The following is a 21169-nucleotide window of genomic DNA, read 5'->3' as shown; positions in this document are numbered from 1 at the left end:
CTTGTTCTTGTGGGCGGCGCGAACACAGAGGGCGGGGCGATGGTGTGGGAGAGCCATGATGCGGTGAGTGTGGTGCGGGGCGCGGCTGGGCCTCTGAGGCGCCGTGATGTGCGTAGCCGAGCGTGCGGTCGGTAGGGTCGACAAACGCAGCGGCTGTCTCTGTGTCCCTTGCTGGCGCTGCTGGAACCTGTCTCGCAGAACCGTCGCGCAGTCGTCGCGAGGCTACTCGCTGGAGGGGCTTTCGCGCCGGGTGCTGGTCGGCGTGACAGGGCGGGGCGGAGTGAGGGCGCAGCGGGACTGCATCCATCCCTCGAGTCTGGCTCTTTAATGGGCATGTGCGAGCGAAGGGAATGCTCGGGAGACGCGCAGGCTGCGTTCACGAAAGCTGCTTCCAGCTGCATCCGTTTTCGCATCAGAATCGTCTACAAGAGCATTCACCAGACGGGACAGCACTCCTGGTGGCCTGAGAGACCACTCTAGACATGAGGCTTGCTCTTATCCCTGAGTGACACTGTGCAGTTGTGCGGGTGTTGTTGTGGTTTTTGTGGTGGCGGGGGTCAGCGCGGCACGCTGCAGCTCGCGCCTTCGCTTCTCTGCCGCTTTGGTGGGCACGCACTCTTTGCGGATCGATTTGGCAATTAGGGCGCGGCACAGTTTCGAGCCCCCCCCCTTCTGAAAGGGGCATTATGAGGCGTCTGTGATGGCTGGTGGCATCACGTCATATCCCTCGCCAAGGTGGCCAGCGAGCTGGATCGCGCAGTCATCGCTCCGTGCCGTGGTAAGGAAGCCCCCACTCATAGAAGAAGCGCTCGAGCTCCAGGTCGACGTCCAGCGGCGTCCCAGTGACCCCGTCTGCGGACGCAAAAGGCCATAAAAAAAAATTAAAAGAAGAATCCATGAAAGCGTACTGAGGAAGGAGACCAACAAAAAAAAGTACAGAGGGACAGCAAAAACGCTGCTGCGACGCGATGAGCCCTCGTCCAAGTTGAAGGAGAGAAGTAGAACAGTAAGTGGCGCATGGGGGCGGGGAGACAAGGGGAGGCGCACCCATGTGGAAGGATATGTCGATGCGAGCCAGTCACCATCTTCGCCGGCGACGAACATACACACACACACACACCTTACACGACCTTGAAAGCGAAAAAAAAAGGAAAGAAAGTAAAGAGACGTCACTGATTCAGAAGGAAACCACACAGGGCGCGTGTGATGCACCATCGTGTTGGGTGGCCTTATAAAACGTGTAAGGTGAGAAAAAGTGGGAGAAACGGCGACCAGGAAGAGAGAGGTAATCGCACACAGGCAGAGAGAGAAGGTCAGACCCCATGCGAGTGCGAAAAAAGGGGATGGCAAGAGTGGACTACACGAGCCACTGCACAAGCTAGGGAAAGGGAAACTGGACGGAACACAAAAAAATGATGTCCACGTCTGAGAACAACTAGAAGCGAGCAGCATATCAGAGCGCACGGTCGCAAGCGTCACTAGGTTCGCGATCATACTAAAGGACGACAGCGCACTCGTGTTTTTCCTTCCCTCTCCCTCTTGATACGCGTGCGAAGCTATGCGTTCTGGCTCGATCGCTCATTGTCCCCATCCTTACCTTATTATGCATGAGAGCGCGCAGTGAATGTGCGTTCTCTAGCAGCTCCGTCTCCACGCGTGTGCGCTGCTTCGTCGTCGTCTATCGCTTCTGCATGCTCACGTTGACCAATTCGCCCGCACAGCTGCTGTTTATGTTTTTTTTTCCTTTTCTTTTACATGGAGAAGCGATATCAGAAGAGAGTTCCCTCTCCCCCAAAAGGAAAGGGAAGCGAGGGACGAAGGCCCTGTTACTGCGTCGACGTCGATGGCTTTGAAAAGCCAAAGCAAATGAACAACAACGAAGGATACAGCGCACTTTGAAACGAGACAGGGAACGGAAACAGAACGAGAGCGGACGCGCACGCACACACGCAGGCGAGGGGGGGGGAGAGAGCGGGCCCCATGGCAGTAAACAAGAGAGGGGCGTAAAACAACCGAATAAAAAGAGGGGAAGAAGTGCAGTGCTGTTCTCGTGTTTCTGTTCTTGCTCTGTGCTGGGACACTGTGAATGTGTGTGTGTGTGTGTTTCGTTTTCTTCGAACGTCCCTCCCGCCCTACCTCCCCCCGTTGCCTCGAGAAGCGGACGAAGGAGAAGCGCTGACGCACGCAGTCGAGTGAGAGGGGGGAAGGGGAGGGGGGCAGACAGAGCGACAGACAAAAAAAGCAACACAGAAACGTGAGTAGAAACAAGACAGGAAGAAGATGCAGAAAGGGAGAAAAAGCCCAATAACGTGTTCCGAAAACAAACCGAAGAGACTACATTACGAAGGGGCCGTGGGGTGGTGGTGAGGAGAGTGGCAGAGAGAAGGGAGGCGGGATGGAGGGGAGGAGGAGAAGAGAACCAGAGTGTAGCGGGGAGGCACCAAGGAAAACACCCGTGCCGATGTGCCTTTTTCCACAGCCATGCATACACACAACAACAAAAAGAGAGAGAGAGCACAAGATGGGCCTGAGGCACTCCTCACAGGTCATGAGTACTTGCTGCGTTCCTTTTCGTTTTTAAGCTTCGGCCTTTGTATACACATGTGCGCATCTATGTAGGGAGAAGGTGAGATGACAGTAATCCCTGCATGTCGAATGCACCGCCTGGTCAGAGAGCACGCACGGCAACAGAGAGAAGGGAGCGAAGAGGCCAAAACAAAGAAAAAAAGGGGGAGGAGGGAAAACAACCAATGGAAACGTACACAATGAAGAATCGAATGGCGAAGCTGGGAAGAGACAGAGGAAAGCAGGGAAGCGGGGGAAATTTGAGGAGGAAAAGAGGGAGCACCGAGGATGTGTGAGACCCGGCATGAGGTGGAGAGCGCCGCGGCCACACCTCAGGTGCCACCTGCGAGAGAAGTTTCGCTCGGCACACAGAGACGAGTGGAGAAGAGACGAAACAGTGTCACGGGTTGGTATATGCACTGGAGAAACACGGCAGCAGGGACGTACTCGCGACACCAGGCGTTAGCAAGTGTGCGCACGCACTTGTCAGACCGCTCTGTGGACAGCACCGAAAGGGGGCAAGGGTCCCCAAAGGTTCATCTCACGAGCGCTTCCCGCCAGTTGAAAGGAGCTTCTTGATCTTCGGAAGGACAACGTTGTCATTGAGTGGTAGCGCCGTCCCATTGGCGTGCTCCACACTCTGCGGCACGGAACTTTGTCCAGTTCTGCTCAGCAGCACCTCCTCCGGAGAGGCAGGCGCGTGCTTGGCAGCGGCGTTTGGCGTGCCCCGACTCCTGCCACTTTGCTCGCCAGAGGCCGCGGCGTTGGTGCGCGAGGGGTTTTCGAGGACGCTCGCGAAGTTGCGAGGGCGCGCCGGCGGCTTCTCCTCCTTCGGCGCGGTCGGCCGCAGCACCGTGTCGGTTTTACGGGCGGTCGGCGCCACTGTGCTGGGGGGACTGGCCTGAGCAAGCAGCCCGTCGCCATTCACGGAAGAGCCATTGTGCTGAGCGGCATTTGCCTTGAACAGATCACCAGCTGGTTCGCGGGAGCTACCTGCGCTGCCGCTGCTGCTGCTGCTACCGCTACCTGGGCGGGTGATGCTAATCGTCAACGGTGGGCTCTTGCGGCTCGGTGGCGAGGATGAGGAAGAAGCCCGCGCACCATGGTCATCCGCCAAGCCCAAGGAAGCCACAGAACGCACTTGCGATGGTGAGCCCATAACAATGTTAGCCGTTGCATTCCATTGCTCCATCGACGAGCGGCCGTTGCGTCGACGCTGCTTTTCTTCCGCGTTCGCCATGCTCACCATAATGGCAGGGCTCACGACACTGCTGGGCACCACCGTGCCGTCCACACCGCCTGACACTGCGTCCACCTCGTCGACAAAGCGAAGCTTGCTAGAGCAGCGAGTCAGCTCACTGCCTGCAGTGCTGCTCAGCACAGAGACGCTGTCGTTCGGCGAGTGTGTCGCCTCCTGGCCAAGGCGCACGGTCACTTCGCTCAGGAGGGCTTCGCGGTAACGGCTGGCGAACACCTCCGGAAGTCGTGTGCAATGCTTGAAGAAGAGATAGTCGCGAACGTCGCGTAGGTTGTTCGTGGTGCTGTCCTCCGGCTCGTGCGCGGAGTACTTGCCTATAATGTCAAGCACTGATAGCAGGCTTGAGTGGAAGACAGAATCGCGGCGTCGCCCACCGAGCTCGTTGTATGCTTTCAAGAGGTAGCCAAATGTGTCCCTCTCCACAGTGAGTTGGCGGCAAATCGTGGTGACGAGTTGCGGCGACAGCGGCTCGCGTGACGACGCGTACGACGACAGCGGATTCTCATCCACCTCTGCCGTGATCACCGTCATCTGGGTCACCACGACCTTGAGAAAGCGCACGCAGCCGCACAGCACATCTAGCCCGACCTGGCATCGTGCGCCGGCCCCGTTTGCGCCGCACAAGGTGTCGCACACGCCCTCGATGAAGTGCCAAATATGGGATTTGTAGTGGAAAACAGTCTTCAGAATCAACTCGCGATTGGCGTTGTTGGTGAGGTTCACCATGTACTCGAGGACCCGGATGAGCGCGGGGGTGATGCCCTGCGGCAGCGGTAACACCGGGGACGCCGCACCGCTGCAGCCGCCGGCGCCGCCGCCGCCACCAGCTGCCGGACAAGTGTTCGCCACCCCAACGGTCGCGCTGCCGGTGTTGCTCTCGTTGCCATCCTGATGCATGGGCCTAGCGCCGCCGTTCTGGGACGTGTTGGCGTTGTTAAACTGCACGATGGGAATGTTGCGGGTCGAGCTAACGACGCCGCCGAGAGAGGGAGGCAGCGGCACCGGCGTCATGACGCCACGCGTGGCGTGGGCAATGTACTTGGTGATGATGAAATTGTGAAACCGATTGCGGATGCCCGTGCTCTCGGAGTCCAGCTTGCGCTCCGACGCGGCAGACCCCTCGTCATCGTGAAGTCCCAGGACGTGAAAGAGCGCAAATGGGTTGGTGGAGGACATGCTGTCTCGAAGGATACGCTTTGGTGGCGGGAAGATGGACAAGGAGGAACGAGTCGCACTTGTGCCAGTGCCGCTGGTCGCGAAGGCTGTCCCGATAGGACCCCCGATGATTAGCTGGCGTAGCATGAATGTGACGATGCCGTTGTACTTGACGGGGTCCGCCAAAATCGGCGATCGCACGTGCTCATTCATTAGCTGCTCCTCCTGCCGCTCGTTCAGCCGCACGAGCGTGACATCCAGCACTGCCGCGAGCTCCTGCTCCACCGCAAGCGAGTAGCAGTCGGCGGTACTGCTTGTGCCACCAGCGGCGGCGCCGTTCGAGTTGGAGGTCGAGCCGCCACCGCCGTTGCGTCGGGCACCGTTCAGTGCGCCCCCGCTACCGTCCATAATGTGTTTGACGAACGCCGCCGCTGTCCCGCTGGGCATCGCGAACCGCTCCGCCACGAGGGAGAGCGGCTCCAGCAGACCGCTCTGATAAATCTTGCCTACAATCGGCCCGACCATCTCACGGCCGAGCTCGGCAATGCTAAGGGTGACGAGTTCGCGGAAGAAGCGTAGGTGAGCGAGAACTTGCAGCTCCGCCTTTTGCGTCGAGGGCACGGTGTCGACTGCCGGTGGTGTGGACATGGGCGACGGCGCGCCGTTCCCTACTGCACTCATGCTGCAGCGTCCCTCAGAGCTGAGAGAGGTCGCGCTCGACGAGGCTTCAACGGACAGGCCGCGGTTGCGCGCACTCGTCCCACCGCTCATCGTCGCTGGGGTCACCTGAGGCAGGACCCGGAGCGCCTCGCAAGCCTCCGAGAACATGCTGTCACAGGTGAGCAACGCACACACAATGTCGTTGCGGATTCGCCGGCTCATAGTTGCGTACTTGGCGATCAGCTCAGCAACCGAGTCTGCGGCGCCGCAACTCGGAAGCGCTGTGTTCTGCAGAAAGCCGATCCAGCGGTCCTTCCGGATGAGCGTGATGACTTCTTCAGGTATGTGCAGCAGCCGCAGCGGCTCCGGCACCGACCAGCTCCACGGCGAAGCCGTGCACTGCAGCCCCGAGAGAAGCAGCGGAAACGTGTCCTCTGATATGAGGTAGTCCAGTAGGTCAGCGTTCGCCATGTTCAGCATTTTCAGTACCGTTTCCTTGTCCGCGTAGAGAGCCGGGTTCGTCGCGTGACGGTGCTCGATGATGGAGAGTGACAAGGCGTGATGCTCGATGAAGCCGAGTGGGGGGTCGTACTTGGTGTGGATGAAGTACGAGTACGGGAGCACCACCTCCTCTGTTTTGTCGGTCGCCGCCGTTGATGGGGTGACGGAGGACGTACTGTCACCCGGTGCCAGCGCCGTCCGCTCGCTGACTGGCCGGCATCGCTCTAGGAGGTCAAAGCGGAACGGCGGGTAGCTCTTATCTTGCAGCGCCACGAGCGCGCTCCATGACGCGGAGTAGCCCTCCTCCGAGGCATACATGAGGCACAGAGAGAGTTGCTTCTCAAAGCTGTTCCATACAATGCAGCAGTTCTCTCCGACAAATGGAGTGTCGTTGCTGATGGTGTCCTCCAGAATGATCGACTCGTCGGCCGTGTCGTCCTCTTCGAACTCCGAGACCGTGTTCGACAGCGCCGACGCATCCGAGGTGGCCACGCCCTTCCGTGGCGCCGCCCCTACGCCGCCGTTTCCACTTGCCGTGGCTGCGTCAGTGGCGCCAGAGGAAGTCAACCCGGCTGCCCTACTCTCCTTCTGCGGCTCATCCTTTCCGACGCCAGACGCGATGACGCGGATGGTGAAGTCACTAAACACAACACGGCCATCACCCTGTTCTGCCCATTGGTTCTCCGCGCCGAGCGCTTGCGTCAGCACCTTCACCTCGAGGTTCAGCAGCGACGTGGCGAAGGCATGCGGCGGCTTGCGCGCTCGAGCCGGTGTGTCCGCCGGTGAATGAAGTGTCATGAGGCTCTCTGCTGGCGTCACACCGATCGTCTCTGTTGGGGTCGATGGCGATTTCGACGGGCCGCTGTCTGCCGTGTCGGCCGTCAAGCTCGCCACGCTGACTTCGTCTGATGTAGGAGTGGGGCTGGTCGGTCTGCCTGCGTGATAGCAGCACCCGCTGCCGCACGCCTCTTGCGTCGTCGCAGCTGCTGCTGCGGTGCCTCTTGGCTTCTTTCCTGTGCTGATCGAGCCGTTCTTCGTGTTGTTGCCACTGCTTCGCGCTAAAGTAGATGTTTTACAGTTGGTGTTGGTGCTGCTGGAGAGCCCTGCGGCGCTGCCGCTACCTGTCGCTCCACTTCCGCTCATGACAGCCACGGCGCCCACGTGTATGCCAATCGACAAATGGGATTTTCCGTCTCCTGCCGAGATGGAGGCCGCCGGCGATGTCGGCGAAAGGCTGGCGAGAGTAATAAAAAAAAAAGAACCAAAGCGAACCAAGCGAAAAAGGGAAGGGCAGCAGACTCAACAAGAAAAATCAGGACTCGAAAGCGACCCTTTAGAAGCACAAAAAGAGAACACCGGCGTGTTACATGCACCAAAAGCGAAAGAGTGAGTGACGGGTACACCTTGGCACGTCTCAGCACACCTGTTCGCATGAACAGCAGCAGTCGAGCAGGCCGAGGGCGCTTTTTTTTTCGTTCCCTCTTTACAAAGACGCAAAACGCTAAAGGCGAGAGAAGAGGGGGTACGCGCGGTGCAGTGAAATGGCAGGCAAACAACAAAAACCTGCAGTCGACGCACAAAACGCACGCACATACGCCAGAGAAAGAGTGCACGCCCACACGCACAACGGGGAGCTCCCTCACCGTGCCACAGAAACGAGCGAAAAAAAAAGATAAAAAAAAAGATGGCCAATGTATAAGGCAACGGAATCAAAGGGAGTGGGAGAGATGAACGAAAACCGCCAAACGGGAAGGAGACACAAGACACAGCTGACAGGCGAGGAGGCCCGGCAAAATAAAAAAAAAAAAAACAAAAAAGGCTACTACAGACACGGAAGTGAGGGCACGAGCACAAATGATATTGGCAATACTGCTTCGACCCTTGCAACGCTTCCTCTAGTCGCAGCAGCCTCAGTGTACGGACGCAGAGAGTGTCCGTGAAAAGTCTGGAAGTACTCACCTTTCCCTGAGTGCGTTTTGCTCGCCTCACGCTCTCTGCCTCTGTGCTTCTCGCTCGTTTGCTCCTTCAACCCTTGTTGCCGCGACAACTCGTCTCCTTCCTTCCTCCTCGTCCGCACTCTCTCTCTCTGTGCGTGAAAGAAAACGATCTGCTGAGCCGTCCCTTCCTTTCTGCGTTCGCCCTCTTCGCCGCCTTCCTCACGAAAGGCCAAGTGAAAAGGAAAACGAAAACGAAAAAATCACGAAGACACAAAGGCGTGCGCCGCGGAGAGCAAAAAAAAAAGCGGTGCGGCACGCCGAAAAAAAAAAGAAAAAAGGACAACCACAACAGTGCGCAGGAAAGAAAGAAAGGCGAACAAGGAGAGTTGAACGCGTGCACCCGAGGCGGAGTGAGAGGAATCCGGTCAGCCCTGCAGGGTGAGGGGGTGCCTCAGTGGTGAGTGACGAAGAGAAGCAGGGGAAGGAGAGAGAGCCGCTAGGGTGCGCGGCGCGAAACAGAAAAGGGAGAAAACGAATGGCACCGATCCACACGCACCCCAGGGCAACACGGACAGCAACAGATATTCGAAAGAGGAAAAGAGCAAGGCACACGACACTATGCACCGGCACACCGCATGAAAATTATCACGGCGGAAAGAAAAAGGCGCGCACTCCTATGGAGACTTGATGAGGGGAAGAGAGGGAGGAAGGCCGCGAGTATTCATGGAGATGGGAAAGTGGGGACGCGCCGAGATACAGATTCGCCATACACGCGAAATGAGAAGAGAGACGGCGAGCGGCACACACGTAGACGTGTGTGTGGGCGCGAGTGGAGTTTGGGTGATACTGAGCCCCGAAACAGAGGAGGATTCAAGGACAGCTCGGGGATGATAGCTACAGTGACGATTGGGAGGAGGGAGAGCGGAGGGGAAGGAAGACGTATAGACGTATCATGAGTGGCAGCTGCATGCGCGCGGGAGTGATGCATGAGCGCTCCCATCGCTTCGCAGGCCAGCTGGAGCCCGTGCACGTGAGAGTGGGGGAGGGGAGGGGGTATCGCATATTGTTCTCTTTGCGCGCTTCGATGCCTCTGCCTAAAACTTTCCACGGCCGCTCGCGCAAGCACAGAGCACCGTGCACGAGTGAGCCGTAGAGCTCACTGTCACTGTAGCGGAGAAGAGGCATTCATGCGTGTGTTGTTCTTTTGCCGAAGTGGTAGCGAGGGCGACACGCTTACACGTTTCGAATCAATTTCATTGCTTGGCGTGCCGCAGCCACTTCTTCCAGGGAAGCCCTGCCGCTGCAGAGTAGCATAGCACTCCCAGCCAGTCACAGCAGCCTTCGGATGTTGCGGCATCACGAGAGGGGCAAGGCGACCGCCCGAGAGAATATGCTGGGTGAGGGAAATAGCACAGAAGAAAAAATGGCGCCGAGGTTGGAAGAATGGAAAACACATCGCGGAGATCGCCTAAGATTGCTGAGACGCCCGTCTCTGTGACTACTGCTACTGCGCACGCGCCAGGAGAGGCTCAAAGGCGCCGATGGGCTTGATCGCCACCGCACAGGCAAAGGGGCTGCCAAGAGCGTCCAGCGTGAGCACGAGGGCCACGTTGCAGGACTCGAGTGCATCATCCACCTCGTCCTCATACCCCACGCTATCGCTGGCAGAGCCGCTCACCTCTGTCATTGCGACTGCCGCCCTATCCTTCACCCGCGTAACCTCCACCACGAGGCAGGGGCAGTACATGAACTCGTTTGTCACAACAAGGGAAAGGCGATCGAGGCGGTCACAGAAGGTCTGCAACGCCGCGTCCTCCGCTGCGTCGCTCGGCGAATCTCCTGAGCGTGCCAAGCAAGCCTCGCCGCCGCAACGGCGGCGCAGTCGCGGCGGCAGAAAGAAGCGAAGAGGGATCTCGAGGCAGGAGTTGGACGCGCGGCATCGGGTGTCACCGCGCTGCCGCACGAGGCCGCCAACGTAGCTGACGACGTCACCTGGCTGAAACGCTTTGCCAGTGAAAAGCCTGCGCGTCATGCACTGCAAGCGCCGGCGGACAAGGGTCATCTGTGGCGAATACGACGTCCCAGCAACCGGCGACGGCCCACTGGCGGCGGCACGGTGCAGAACAACAAGCCGGTCTACCTCCTGCGTCGTGGACAAGAGGTAAGACAGCGGGGGTCGTGTCAAAATGCCTGCAACGGAGTCGCTTGTGTCGCGCGACGCGACCGCGGTGAAACTTCCGATCTGCGCAACGCCCAAGTGCTCGTCTGTGGAAGTACTCTTTTCTCCGCTCGCTGACGCTGTCCACTCGAGAAAAGGCAGCTTCGTCGGCGAGGCGGCAGAGACCAGAGCATGCGCCGGCGAGTATGCGGACACGGAAGATGACAGCAAGGGCAGCGCCGCAATACCGGGGGTGAGAAGTGCGAGCTCCTCCGAGTCCAGATCGCCCTGTCGTTCCCACAGCGCGTTGCGCTTCGAGCGGCCACTGCCGTGAGCGGCGCTGCCGCACCGGCCACGACCGGTCCGGTTCTCTTCTGTGACAATAGGGTGTTCGTCACGAACTCGCACCCCCGCTAGCGAGGCGTCATCTGCGTTGCGGGAATGAGACTGGAATCGGCTCGCCTTGAAAGGACGGGCTTCCTGCGATTGCTCCGCGTCGGGGGCCCCTGGCGGCATCGGTGCAGCCACTGTGGGCCCGCTCCCGTTGGCGTCAAGCACACTGCGGCCGCGCTTCTCTCGGCCCAGCCCGGTGTCGACCGTGTACACGAATATGTGTCTCTGGGTCTCGAAGCGCGAGTGCTTCGCCAGCACCGTCAGCGGCACGGCGGCGTCCCAGACCTGCCACGGTAAAAATGGCACGTTCATGGGCCAGTCGGTGTGCTCAGAGCTGAAGTTAGTAGAGGAGGTAAGTGGCGCAGCGGAGACCTGCGTTTGCGGCGGCGTGGAGGTGCTTGCTGCAGAGGGCCCTTGAGAGTCGAGCCCTGCTTCTGCTAGCAACGTCGCCTGTGTGATAGCTGGACTGCTGAGCAGACTCACTAGCCGTGCGCCACTCAGCTTTGGGGTGGCGCAAGCAGCGCAGCGCAGCGGTGCATCCGCCGTGGACGCCTCACAGATCGACCACATACCGCACTGCGTGCACTCCCAAAGAAGATCGTTAGCCACGTCAGGCAAGCACCTCGGCCGCGCCAGCGGCTGCTTCGTGTTAGGCGCACTCCAGGTGATCCCCGCCCGGTCGACTGCCGGCGCTGATGAGCCATCAGCCTCGGATACTGAGGCGGAACTACCTGTCGCAGAGGCACTGCCGGCAGCGACGCCTGGCCCCTCCGCTGCGCAGCTGCCCTCGGCCTTGGCGCTGTCGGCAGACCTTTGCGGCAACGATGTGGCAAGCGCAGGGGACGCAGAAGTCGAATCAGAGGCAGCGGAGATAGATTCAGTGCGGAACGACGGAAACGGTACCACACCGCCGAGACGTGGTCGCATGATGGGCTCTCCCTGGACGTTCATCCATGGTGTCGCGCTCAGTCGATGTGCCTTGCCGTAGGACATGAGTATTTCCTCTCCCGGGTTGATCTGTCGCCGCGACACGAGTGCTGTGAAAGACTCTCCACGGTTGTTAAAGCGGTTTTCAGCGGAGAGGTTCGCCTGCAGAGTTCCGACGCCACGCGGGTCGTTCGCGAAGCGGCCATAGTTGCCCACAAACTCCGCGTCGAGCGCATAGTCGTCCCCGACGGCGCCAAACCCCATCGTGTACGTGCGAGAGTTGCACGACGTGGCAAAGACCTCAATGAAGCCGGAGTAAGGCGTGACGATTGTGTTGGACGGGATCGTGCTCTTGGCAAAGAGGCCTGCCTGCCCGTAAGCGGGGTGGCGCGGGTCGGTGATGACGCGCACCTCTAGAAGCTCCTCCGGTGCGTATGTGGCGAGTTGGAAGTCGGGCAGAACGCGCCGATCGACCAGTTGCTGGCGGAACACAAAGAGCTCCATAAACAAGAAGAGCCGCTCGTCGCGGCTGATTGCGGTGTCGAAGGCGAGAAACTGCCGCGCATGCCAGCTGGCAGAAAACTTCAGCGAGCGACGGGACGGCGTGCACTGCAGTCCACCCAGCACGTTCAAGCAAGGACGTTGCGTTGCTGTTCGTGGTGGTTGCGGAAAAGGCGAAGGGTCATCACGAGCTGCAACCCTCACCGCCGCAGCCAACGAGGCAGAGGCCATCGCAGAGGTCGCAGCGCTTACCTGCGCGGGAGCACCTCCGCGTCGACCGATCGCTTTGCGCGAGAAAGGGCGTAGCAGGGGATGGAACTGAAGACGAGCGTTCTACTCAGCGGTGCTGCTCCCTTCCCACCGCGTGTCTACAAATCTATTGCACCTCTCTCTCGAATGCTTGCGCCCTGTCGACGAGTACTGTTTCCTTAACAGTTCCCCGCCTGCAGCGAGCGGCTTATCCTCGGTGGATGGGAGACTGCGCACAGCGGCAGCAGAGGCAGAGACGCGCGCGCGTGTGGGTCAGAAAGTGACAGCTGCGGCTCGTATCCCATCGTACAGGGCCAAATACAGCACTGTGGTCCTTCTCGCAGCAGCGTGGTACCGCCGAGTTCCCTCTGTGCGTAGAGCGTAGGGGCGAGTATATTTTCTCACCCTTTTCGCGCTTAAGTCGGTGCGTGGCAGATTAGTGCGAGGGTGAGTGAGTCTGAGAAGGAACAGAGCATACGCGAGAGGGCAGCCGTAGAAGATCGCGCCCCCTCGAAAAAAAAAAAACGAGGAAACGAGCGAGGAAGGCCGTTGCATGAGCGTCAATGGAGCTTAAAGCATTGCCGGAGGAAAGAGGAAGTCACATTGAGCAGCGGCACGCGGCCCTTCAGATGCGCCGGCATTCACAGCGACATATTCGTCCGCACAGAAGGAGGCTACGAATCAAGCTTGGTTTTGCCATTTTTTTTCCTTCGCTGATGTCGCTGAAGTGAACGTCTTTACCCTGATTGATCAGCGCACCAGACGCGCGGCGCGTGATGCACGCTTGTCTCTGTAGCTGCGGAGAGGTCCAAGCGAAACATACTTGCGCGCAGCCACAACGCGCGTTATTTCTTTCCCTTCAGCTATGCAGCCTCTCACACACACACTCGCACCCAAGCCTTCCGGCTGGCCGATCAGAAGCAGCAGTCGCAGTCGAACGGGCAGTTGGGAGTGGTGCCCGCCCTGGCGTTATGCGATAACATCTTGGAAAGCTCCTGTATGGACACAATGCGATGCACGCCCTCCCTGCGCAGCAGCTTCTCGGACGCCTCGGGAGATGCCGTGCTTGGGACAGCAGAGGAGGTGGTGGCAGTGGGCGCGACTGTGCGATCCTCCCTCAGCCAAGTGCCGCTGAAGAACTGGTTGTCACTCATCTGCACCGACTTCTCTGGTGCGTGGTAGAGTCCATCGTGAACGGGTTTCGCCTGAGCCCCTGGCGAGGACGACGGAGGAGGCGCTCCAGCGCCAGTTGACGAGCGCTTAATATTATGCGCCTCCACCGACGCTCCTCCAGCCCCCCTCTGCAGGGATGGTGGCTGAGCGGCAGCGGCACTGCCGTACTTCTGCGCTTTGGTTTGCTTGATGGTGTTGAACAGAGATGCTACCTCGTCCAAGTCGGAGGTGGAGGGGGAGGCGGTGGACATGGCGATTACCTTGTTGGTCGTGTGGTCCTTCTTCCTGGAAACCGATGGTGTCTGCTTGGCAGAGGCGCGAGGCGCCTGCTTCGACTTCATCTTGGGGTTTTATTGCTCTTGCGGCACCGCTCTCAAGTCCCGAAAACGGTGCATGGGTCCCTTTTGCGAGCTGGGCACAAGCAGCCACAAAGATGAGGGGGGCTGGTGAATAGACGCAGCGCTCTGTGGTCGTGGGAAAGGGGAGGAGGACGGCGGCGGCGGCGGCGTGTCTCTCTGGCGACTGTCGGAGCATAAAAGGAGAACGAAACGGGAAGAATGAGCGAGTAGCGGGGCCCTTCATGAGAAGGACGTGGAGGTGAGTAAAGGAAGCGCACGCGCACACTCGCGCGCCCATCAACCGCCTCTCATGTGCGTCCAGCTTGCCCTTCCAATCCATACAAGAGGACAGAACACACGCATTTCCCGCTTGCGCAGGGCACCTCCCTAACCCCGCAATCATGGCTAATCATGTTGCCACCGCAGGTATCCTGGAAAACAGAAAGTTTTGACGAGTGTGAAGCCTCGTTCCCCCCCCCGTTTTTAGCAGGGCCCTCCGCCTCACGAAAACTGCTGTGACTTGCTCTGTCCATGCTTTTTTTGTTGTTGTTTTCAACTGTCGTGATTCTTCTTTCGATCGACCTCGAAAGGAGTTTCTTATGTTGTTTGTTTCTACCTTTTTTCTTTCACCCGTTCCCGATCAAGAGAGAGTAGCGCCGCACCCTCACCACGCTTATGTCCCCCTCCCCTGATCACCACCATTTCGCGCAAAAAGAGCGCCAGAGAACACTCGATTTCGGTGGGAAGGCGGGTGAGGTGCGGTCTGAGGAGCCGCGCACGAAGACGAGAATTCAAAAAGAGATAAATGCGAGGAAAGGAGCAAGGATGTCAACATGCACGCACTCACACGCTTTCAAAGGCAGTGACGGAGAAGAGCAAGTCGAAGAGCAGAGCAACATGAAAGGAGCTGAAGAAGCGAAGGGAAGGCCGCGATGAGACCTGCACGCCGAGCGAGAAAAGAAGGCTAGGAAGACCGGGTCGCCTGTAACGGCTTTTATCAGTCGTCTTCGAGTCCTTCATCACGCACAGCGTGCAACTACACCCAACCTGTCTCTTCTGGGTTGCTCTCATCTAGCCTTTTCGTGCACATTCTCAGCAATCCGTGCGCCAGTGCCACGCGAGCGCGAACCGCTTCTTTCATTCTCTCTGACCTTCTCGCCTGCACTCCGACAGTTGCTGCCTCAGCAGCCGCTCCCTTCGAGCGAGCTCATCACTCTCTCTCTCTCTTCCGCCCGCATCCCAAACAGGAGACAAGCTCCCAAACCGCAACGAGCAGATCGAAAGCACAACAATGAAAAAGAAGCGAGTTGCTGCTCGAGACTCATCCGAAGCACGCACCAAAGCAGAAAGAAGAACATGTGTTGATACACAAGAAAACACTTAACCATTCTGCGCATGCACGCAGACAAACACACCGGAAGGCAAACAAGAGCAACGAAGAAGGCGCAGATGTATTTATGTGTGTGGGTGGGTGTGCCTGGTCTTTTCCTATGATCATATAGAGAGAGAGACGCACACCTTCACGATGGGATTTGGCCGAGTCCATCCGACTGTCTTTGTCAGTGCAGGTGAATGCGCGCGTGCATGCGTGCAAGTTTCCATCTGCTTTGGCCCTATTATCTGGGTCTGTTTTCCTTGTCGGCTCTACGGACGGTTCACACCAGAGGCGGTAGCGGCACGCATATCAGGGGTTTGGACACCGTAGAGCAAAAGACCCACCCGGCCAGCGTCCCGAACGCCGCCCCTGTCGCGGTCACAGCTGGATTCAGTTGTGGTACACCTCCACCTCCTTCGTGAAGGGCGCACCCGCCATCGTTCTCTCGATCTCTTCCACCGTTCGTGGCACTAGAGTGTAGTTCACCACGCCGTCCTTCGTGACCAAGACGTCACTCTCGATGCGCACGCCACCAAAATTCTCGTACCCCTCGAGCTTTTCCATGTTCAGGTGCTCCCGCACATCCGGGTTCGCCTTCGCCATCTCCAGAAGTGCCGTGTTAAAGTAGCAGCCAGGCTCGATGGTCATGTAAAGCCCCTCCTCGATCGTGCGCGCAGTGCGCAGACGGCAGCAGTCCTTCTTCGTCGGCCGCTCAGGGCAACCCTCCATGTAGCCGCCAACGTCGTGCACGTCGATGCCGATAAGGTGGCCGAGGCCGTGTGGTTGGAAGTACTGCATGATCTCCTTCGTCATGAGCGTTTCGATGTCGCCCTTGAGGATGCCCGCCGCGATCAGGTGCATGCAGATCGTGCGGATGGCGAGCAGGTGCATGTCCATCCACTTAACACCCGGCTTCATCGCGCGCATCACCCTGTCGTGCGCGTCGAGCACCGCGTTGTAAATGGTCTTCTGCGCCTCGGTGAACTTGCCGTTCACAGGGAAGCTGCAGGTGATGTCGGCCGCGTAGCCGCGGTAGTTGCCGCCCATGTCCAGCAGCGCCATCGTGCCGTCCTCGATCACGCAGTTGTTGTCCGGGTAATGCAGGGTAGCACCGTGGGAGCCCGTGGCGCAGATGCAAGTGTAGCTCACACGGCGGCAGCCGCCATTGTAGTACACGTCGTGAAGGAATGTAGACTCGAGATGGTGCTGCGACATGCCGGGCTTCGCGATCTGCATCACTTTGACGTGCGCGGCGCTTGACACCTTGCACACATACTTCAGCACATCAGCCTCAAGGGCCGTCTTGTAGCAGCGCTGCGAGCTCAGCACGCGGTAAAGGTAGTCGGTGGACGTTGCCAGCGCGGTCCCCTCCGGCAGCTTCGCCTGCAGCACCTCGAGACCGCTGTCCGTGTTCGTGCCCTTCAGCACCTCGGCGGTGTGTACCCCACTGCTCATCAGCACCTGCTCCATCTCGTCCACGTAGTGCACCTCTTCCACCTCCAGCTGCGCCTTCACGCCCTGCGGTGTCGGCAGCGGGCCCATCCACGTCGCGAAATCCGCCGGCAGCCGCGGAATGAAGAAGAAGCTCTTGCCGCCCGCGAGCACAGCACCGTACGCGTCCGGGATCTCCGCGCCGAAGAGGTAGTGGAAGTAGCTCTCCTGCACGAAGAGGTAGTTACAGTCCGTCGAGTTCACGGGCACCTCAGAGGCGGCCTGCAGCACCGCTGCGTGGCCACCCTCCGGGAACGCCTGCTGGAGCGACGCACCCAGCCGCTCACGCTGCTCTCGATACATCTTCATCGAGATGGGGAAGGGGTACGCCAAGCTCTTATCGTGTGCAGACATTGTCGAAACGGCACCACAAGAAGTGAACAAGAGAAATGTAATAAAGAATGAGAAGTGCTGCAAAGACGCCAACGTACGGCCGTATCTGCTCAAGTGCAGGAGCGGGAGCAGGGAGGGTGTGGGGGTGGTGAGTGTCGATTTTGATGTACTTGGCTTGCTCTCCTCAAGTCGATAGCGCAGCCACAGGAGAACTCCGTAGCGCTGCCCGTGACAAGTGGGCAGAGGAAGACGGGAAAAGGAAGGAAGGGCCAGTGGAGGGGTTGGGGTGCGGCGAAAGGAGCAAAAACGAACAAAAGAAAAACGGGGAACAGCAGAGCTCTTCTAGAAAACACCAAAAAGAAGAGAAAAAAAAAACGGAAAGAGATGGAAGAGGACAAAGAGGTGGCATGTTGTCGAGGGGGCACATGAGGGAGAGAGGAGGGGGGGCAGCGTGAAGAACGGAAGCCCGTCAATGTGGCACTCACGGCTACACAGAGAAAGAAAGAGAGAGCGCTGTTAGCCGATGCGAAGCAAAGCCTGCAAGAGAGGGAGAGTCGTGCCCCCTTCCCTTCGCCTTTCTTGCGCCTCGCATCAACTTTCGTGTTCCTATCAGGCATTTTTTTTTTACTCTGGCTCTGTGCCTCCCCACGGTCACTGCCTCCAACTCCCATTTTTTGGGCTGCTGCTCCGTGTGGTGGACCGTGAAGACGCTGCCGCCTACTCCGTTTTGTTGTCTTCCGTGTCGCATGCTGCTCCAAGCTGCAGCACCTCCACAAGCAGGCGCAAACGTGACGAAGAGAGAACGATACAAAAAAAGAGATAGCGAGAGAGAGACGGAGACAGAGGAGGGACGGGGTGGTAGTGCATGGCGAGCGGGAATGGCCAAGATGGCAACGCCGCTGCACAATCTTTAAGTCATGTCGCAGAACGCTTCGCCTTTTTTCTTCCTCGTTTGCGCTTGTTCACCGATGCACAAAATGTGTCCCTTAACTGCACTCTGTGAACCGGAGCCCACGTTGGCATGATGGCACGGTCAACGCAGGTGGGCGGGTACAAACACATACGCAGTACTAGTGAGCGTCCTCAACCCTTCCCTCTCTCTAGCACCTGCACAACCGCGCGCTCTCTCCTTCGCTTCTATCCATGCGTGCGCTCACAGTGCGATGTGATACAGTTCGATCTGCGAGCGAGCCCTAGCGCACAGCGCCTCTCTCATCACCTGCATCAGGTCCGGCATCTGGCACGCAGCACCTACTGGTTGAATGGTATAGCCGCTTCCTCGGTACATCACCACGGCTGTGATACCACACCCCGCGAGCGCCTCACGTATCGTATCCGCCCGCAGCCCTGACTTTTTCGTGAGGTAGTACACGTTTGCAGTCGCTTCCTGCAGCACGCTGTCCACGCTGCCTTGCAGGTTGATCGACATCAGCGTGGTATAGGTGGCCAAGAAGTTCTCATACACTTTGACGCTGACGTTGGCATTTTCGAGTCCGCACTTGGCAAACGCAAAGAGCTTGCCAGTGAGCAAGGCATCGAAGGCCGCGTTGTGGGCCAGCAAGTGCTGCGTGGCGTCACGGCCACCAGAGACGAGCGGGTCAAAGATAAACGACACGTGTGGCCCGATAGAGCTCACTTTGCTCATCTCATCAACCACGCTCGAGAGCTTCCCCGTGAAGTTCCCCAAGCCCTGAAGCGGTCCAGCGCAGCTGAGGATGCGCGTGTCGAAAAGTGACGGGAAGTGCCGGCGCACCAGCGACTTAAAGGACGGCAGGTCCGGTGGCATGTTCTGCGGCCCGTAAAGGGCGAGCAGCAGAAACATCACATCCGTGTAACCGTTGTAGAAGACGATGGGCTTCCGTTGCACTTCGGTCGCATATAAGAGAGTCTCCAAGAGGGCACTGCCGTAACTATGAGAGACGAGACTGGAGCCGCACCTGCTGCCCCAGCTGCTGGAGATGGCGGCCCTCATAAATTTGCGGCTCATCTTCGTCATCCCGATTGCCGCCAGCGCGTCCATCTCGTCCTTGAAGAGCTTGTCTCTCGTGTAGATAGACTCTGGCAGCGCCGACTCTGGAACATTGCCACGCGCGAAGGAGATAAGGGGACGAAGTGCTCCGACGTAGAACTGCTTCACCCTGGCTGCCGCCATATCACCGGACCCCGCATCCGGGAGAGCGATGACAAACCTTACTAGCTGCAGCTCGCCTGGAGAGAGGGGAAGCAACTCGTCTAGTTTCCTGCCGATGCATTCCTTGTACCCTGGCAGCACGGTGTGCGGCTGTGCCAGCAGGTTCATTTGCTGCAACTTCGCCTCCGCTTCCTTGGCGAGTTGGGCGGCCGCCACCTTTATCGGCGCAAATCGCAGCCCTTCTTTCACCCAACGCGTGAGGTCCATGTCGTTCTTGACGAGGAACTCGGCGGTGTCGATGTTGAGCGTGACGTCCGCCGCAGAGTCGGTTGCAGCCGGGAACGTCAGCGCAGAGAACGTGTGCACCTTGTAGCGCGCCACCGGCGCCTCGAACGCCGGCGCACCGGTGGCGGTGATTTCTCTTCGATAGCTGGCAACAGCACGACTGAGAGCCTCTAAGAAGCGGTAATGGTACCGCAGGCCAGGGAGCGACTGAATTGGCGGTGCCGGCTCCGCCGTGGCACGAATGTCGCTGGCCCTTGCAACGACCTCCAGCGACTGCGCAACAGCGACCATTTGCTCAGTTATGTACTTGAACGCCGAGGTGAAGCCCGCGGCCGCGCCGTTCGCGCTCGTCAGCATTCTCTCCACCACGGTCGTGGTTTCCGCATAGGTGGTGCGATTTGCGACGTCCGCCGCCAAGAACTCCGCCACCTCCTTCCGCAGGTGAGCCGCCGCCGAAGAGGGTGCCGTCAAAGACGCTGCTCCGCTCGCGCTCGTGGCCCCTTCGGCGTCACCGGGAACCAGCTCCGTGAAGACGGAGATGCCGATCTGCACCATGCTGTACGGCTTAATAGCCTGCAACTTTGCCGGATATAGGTCAGATGGCTTTCGCGTGAGGGAGTGGAGAGCTTGCTCCGGAGTTTCCGCGTCAGCTTCGGCGCCGTCATGGTCGATGCCGGAAAACTCCAGGTCCACCGCAAAGAAGGAGCAGTCGCGCAAAAGTGTGCCAACGTAGGGCAACAGCGCCACCGCGTTACTGTTGGTAATCTCCATCGTTATCGGCTGCGTTTCAGAGTTCTATGCGCGTCGCAAGCCGCAGGTTCACGTGACGGGAAAGGAGGAGGTGGGAGAGGGGATAAGGCCGGCGTCGAGGGGTGGGTATCCGAGACCCAAAGATAGAGAGCGTGTCAGTGGGAGCAGCAAAAAGAGAGAAAAACGACAACTTGGCAAATGCGTATATATACATGCTCGAGCGTGCGAATGCGTATCTATGTGCGAGCGTGCGGACGTGCGTGAGTCGGTTAGCTTTTGTGTACGGATAAAGTATTCACGCAAGAAAGAAGGGGGGAGGAGATAAGTAAGCATTCGAGAAAGCGGTCTCAGAGTGCTGCAGTACGTGATTGTGTTAACGCTACCAACGTCACCGCAACTGAGCACAGAGAAAGGAGGGATGCGAACGTCGCGATCCGCCTCCGCGCACACACAAAAACGCTTACGTAGAGCCCGGCGAAAAACAAAGCGATAAACCGAAAGGCTCACACAGATGGAATAAAAAAGGGGGTGAGGTGAGAAGAGAACGAGCAGCAGAAGAAGGTGGGCTTGCGGAGGGAAGAAAGTGTGTTGGAGATGAGAGCGTGCGTGCGCTGAGAGCGCACGATGCGCCCGTGCGAGACGGATGACGGATGACGGATGTGTGTGTGTGTGTGTGCGAACACTTGCGCTCTTTCCCCAGCGTGAGAGAGAGAAAGAGAGAGAAGAGGAGTGAGAGAGTTGCACCGAGGCGAGTCAGCGAGTCCGCGCATTCGTCTCCACCGATCCGACTGCCGGGCTGGTGTGTGCGGTTATGCCGCCTACAGCGAGGGCCGCGCCGGCGGGAACAGAGCGCCGCTTCTTGCACAGGCGCATCGGTACCCGTATATGCTCGTGCCTGTGTACGGGCGAGAGGGCGGGGCCACCCGTCCTTGCAGCATCCTGTCGTAACCGGGTGACGACATCAAGGAACTCGCATGGGCGAGACCTAC

At 58.8% G+C, this 21169-nt stretch overlaps 5 protein-coding genes across 5 annotated transcripts; all 5 read right to left on the bottom strand.

Moving 5' to 3' along the window:
* Positions 1–3106: 3106 nt before the first annotated feature.
* LDBPK_352430 (hypothetical protein, unknown function) lies at positions 3107–6937 on the bottom strand (the record flags this gene model as incomplete). The annotated part of the gene is made up of 1 exon (XM_003864774.1): positions 3107–6937. One exon carries the CDS (start codon positions 6935–6937, stop codon positions 3107–3109), a length of 3831 nt encoding a protein of 1276 aa, XP_003864822.1.
* Positions 6938–9580: 2643 nt separating this feature from the next.
* Positions 9581–12058, bottom strand: LDBPK_352420 (hypothetical protein, conserved; the record flags this gene model as incomplete). Its single annotated transcript, XM_003864773.1, has 1 exon — positions 9581–12058. The coding sequence occupies one exon, from the start codon at positions 12056–12058 to the stop codon at positions 9581–9583; it is 2478 nt and encodes an 825-aa protein (XP_003864821.1).
* Positions 12059–13218: 1160 nt separating this feature from the next.
* On the bottom strand, positions 13219–13818 carry LDBPK_352410 (hypothetical protein, conserved; the record flags this gene model as incomplete). The annotated part of the gene is made up of 1 exon (XM_003864772.1): positions 13219–13818. One exon carries the CDS (start codon positions 13816–13818, stop codon positions 13219–13221), a length of 600 nt encoding a protein of 199 aa, XP_003864820.1.
* A 1762-nt stretch (positions 13819–15580) lies between these two features.
* Positions 15581–17035, bottom strand: LDBPK_352400 (aminopeptidase P, putative; the record flags this gene model as incomplete). The annotated part of the gene is made up of 1 exon (XM_003864771.1): positions 15581–17035. The coding sequence occupies one exon, from the start codon at positions 17033–17035 to the stop codon at positions 15581–15583; it is 1455 nt and encodes a 484-aa protein (XP_003864819.1).
* A 1132-nt stretch (positions 17036–18167) lies between these two features.
* Positions 18168–20201, bottom strand: LDBPK_352390 (ribonuclease, putative; the record flags this gene model as incomplete). The annotated part of the gene is made up of 1 exon (XM_003864770.1): positions 18168–20201. One exon carries the CDS (start codon positions 20199–20201, stop codon positions 18168–18170), a length of 2034 nt encoding a protein of 677 aa, XP_003864818.1.
* Between the last annotated feature and the right edge of the window lie 968 nt (positions 20202–21169).

Source organism: Leishmania donovani, chromosome 35 (assembly GCF_000227135.1).
Source record: "Leishmania donovani BPK282A1 complete genome, chromosome 35".
Lineage (NCBI taxonomy): Eukaryota > Euglenozoa > Kinetoplastea > Trypanosomatida > Trypanosomatidae > Leishmania > Leishmania donovani.
The sequence above is the reverse complement of the archived record's forward strand: the minus strand, read 5'-3'. Positions and strand labels throughout refer to the sequence as shown.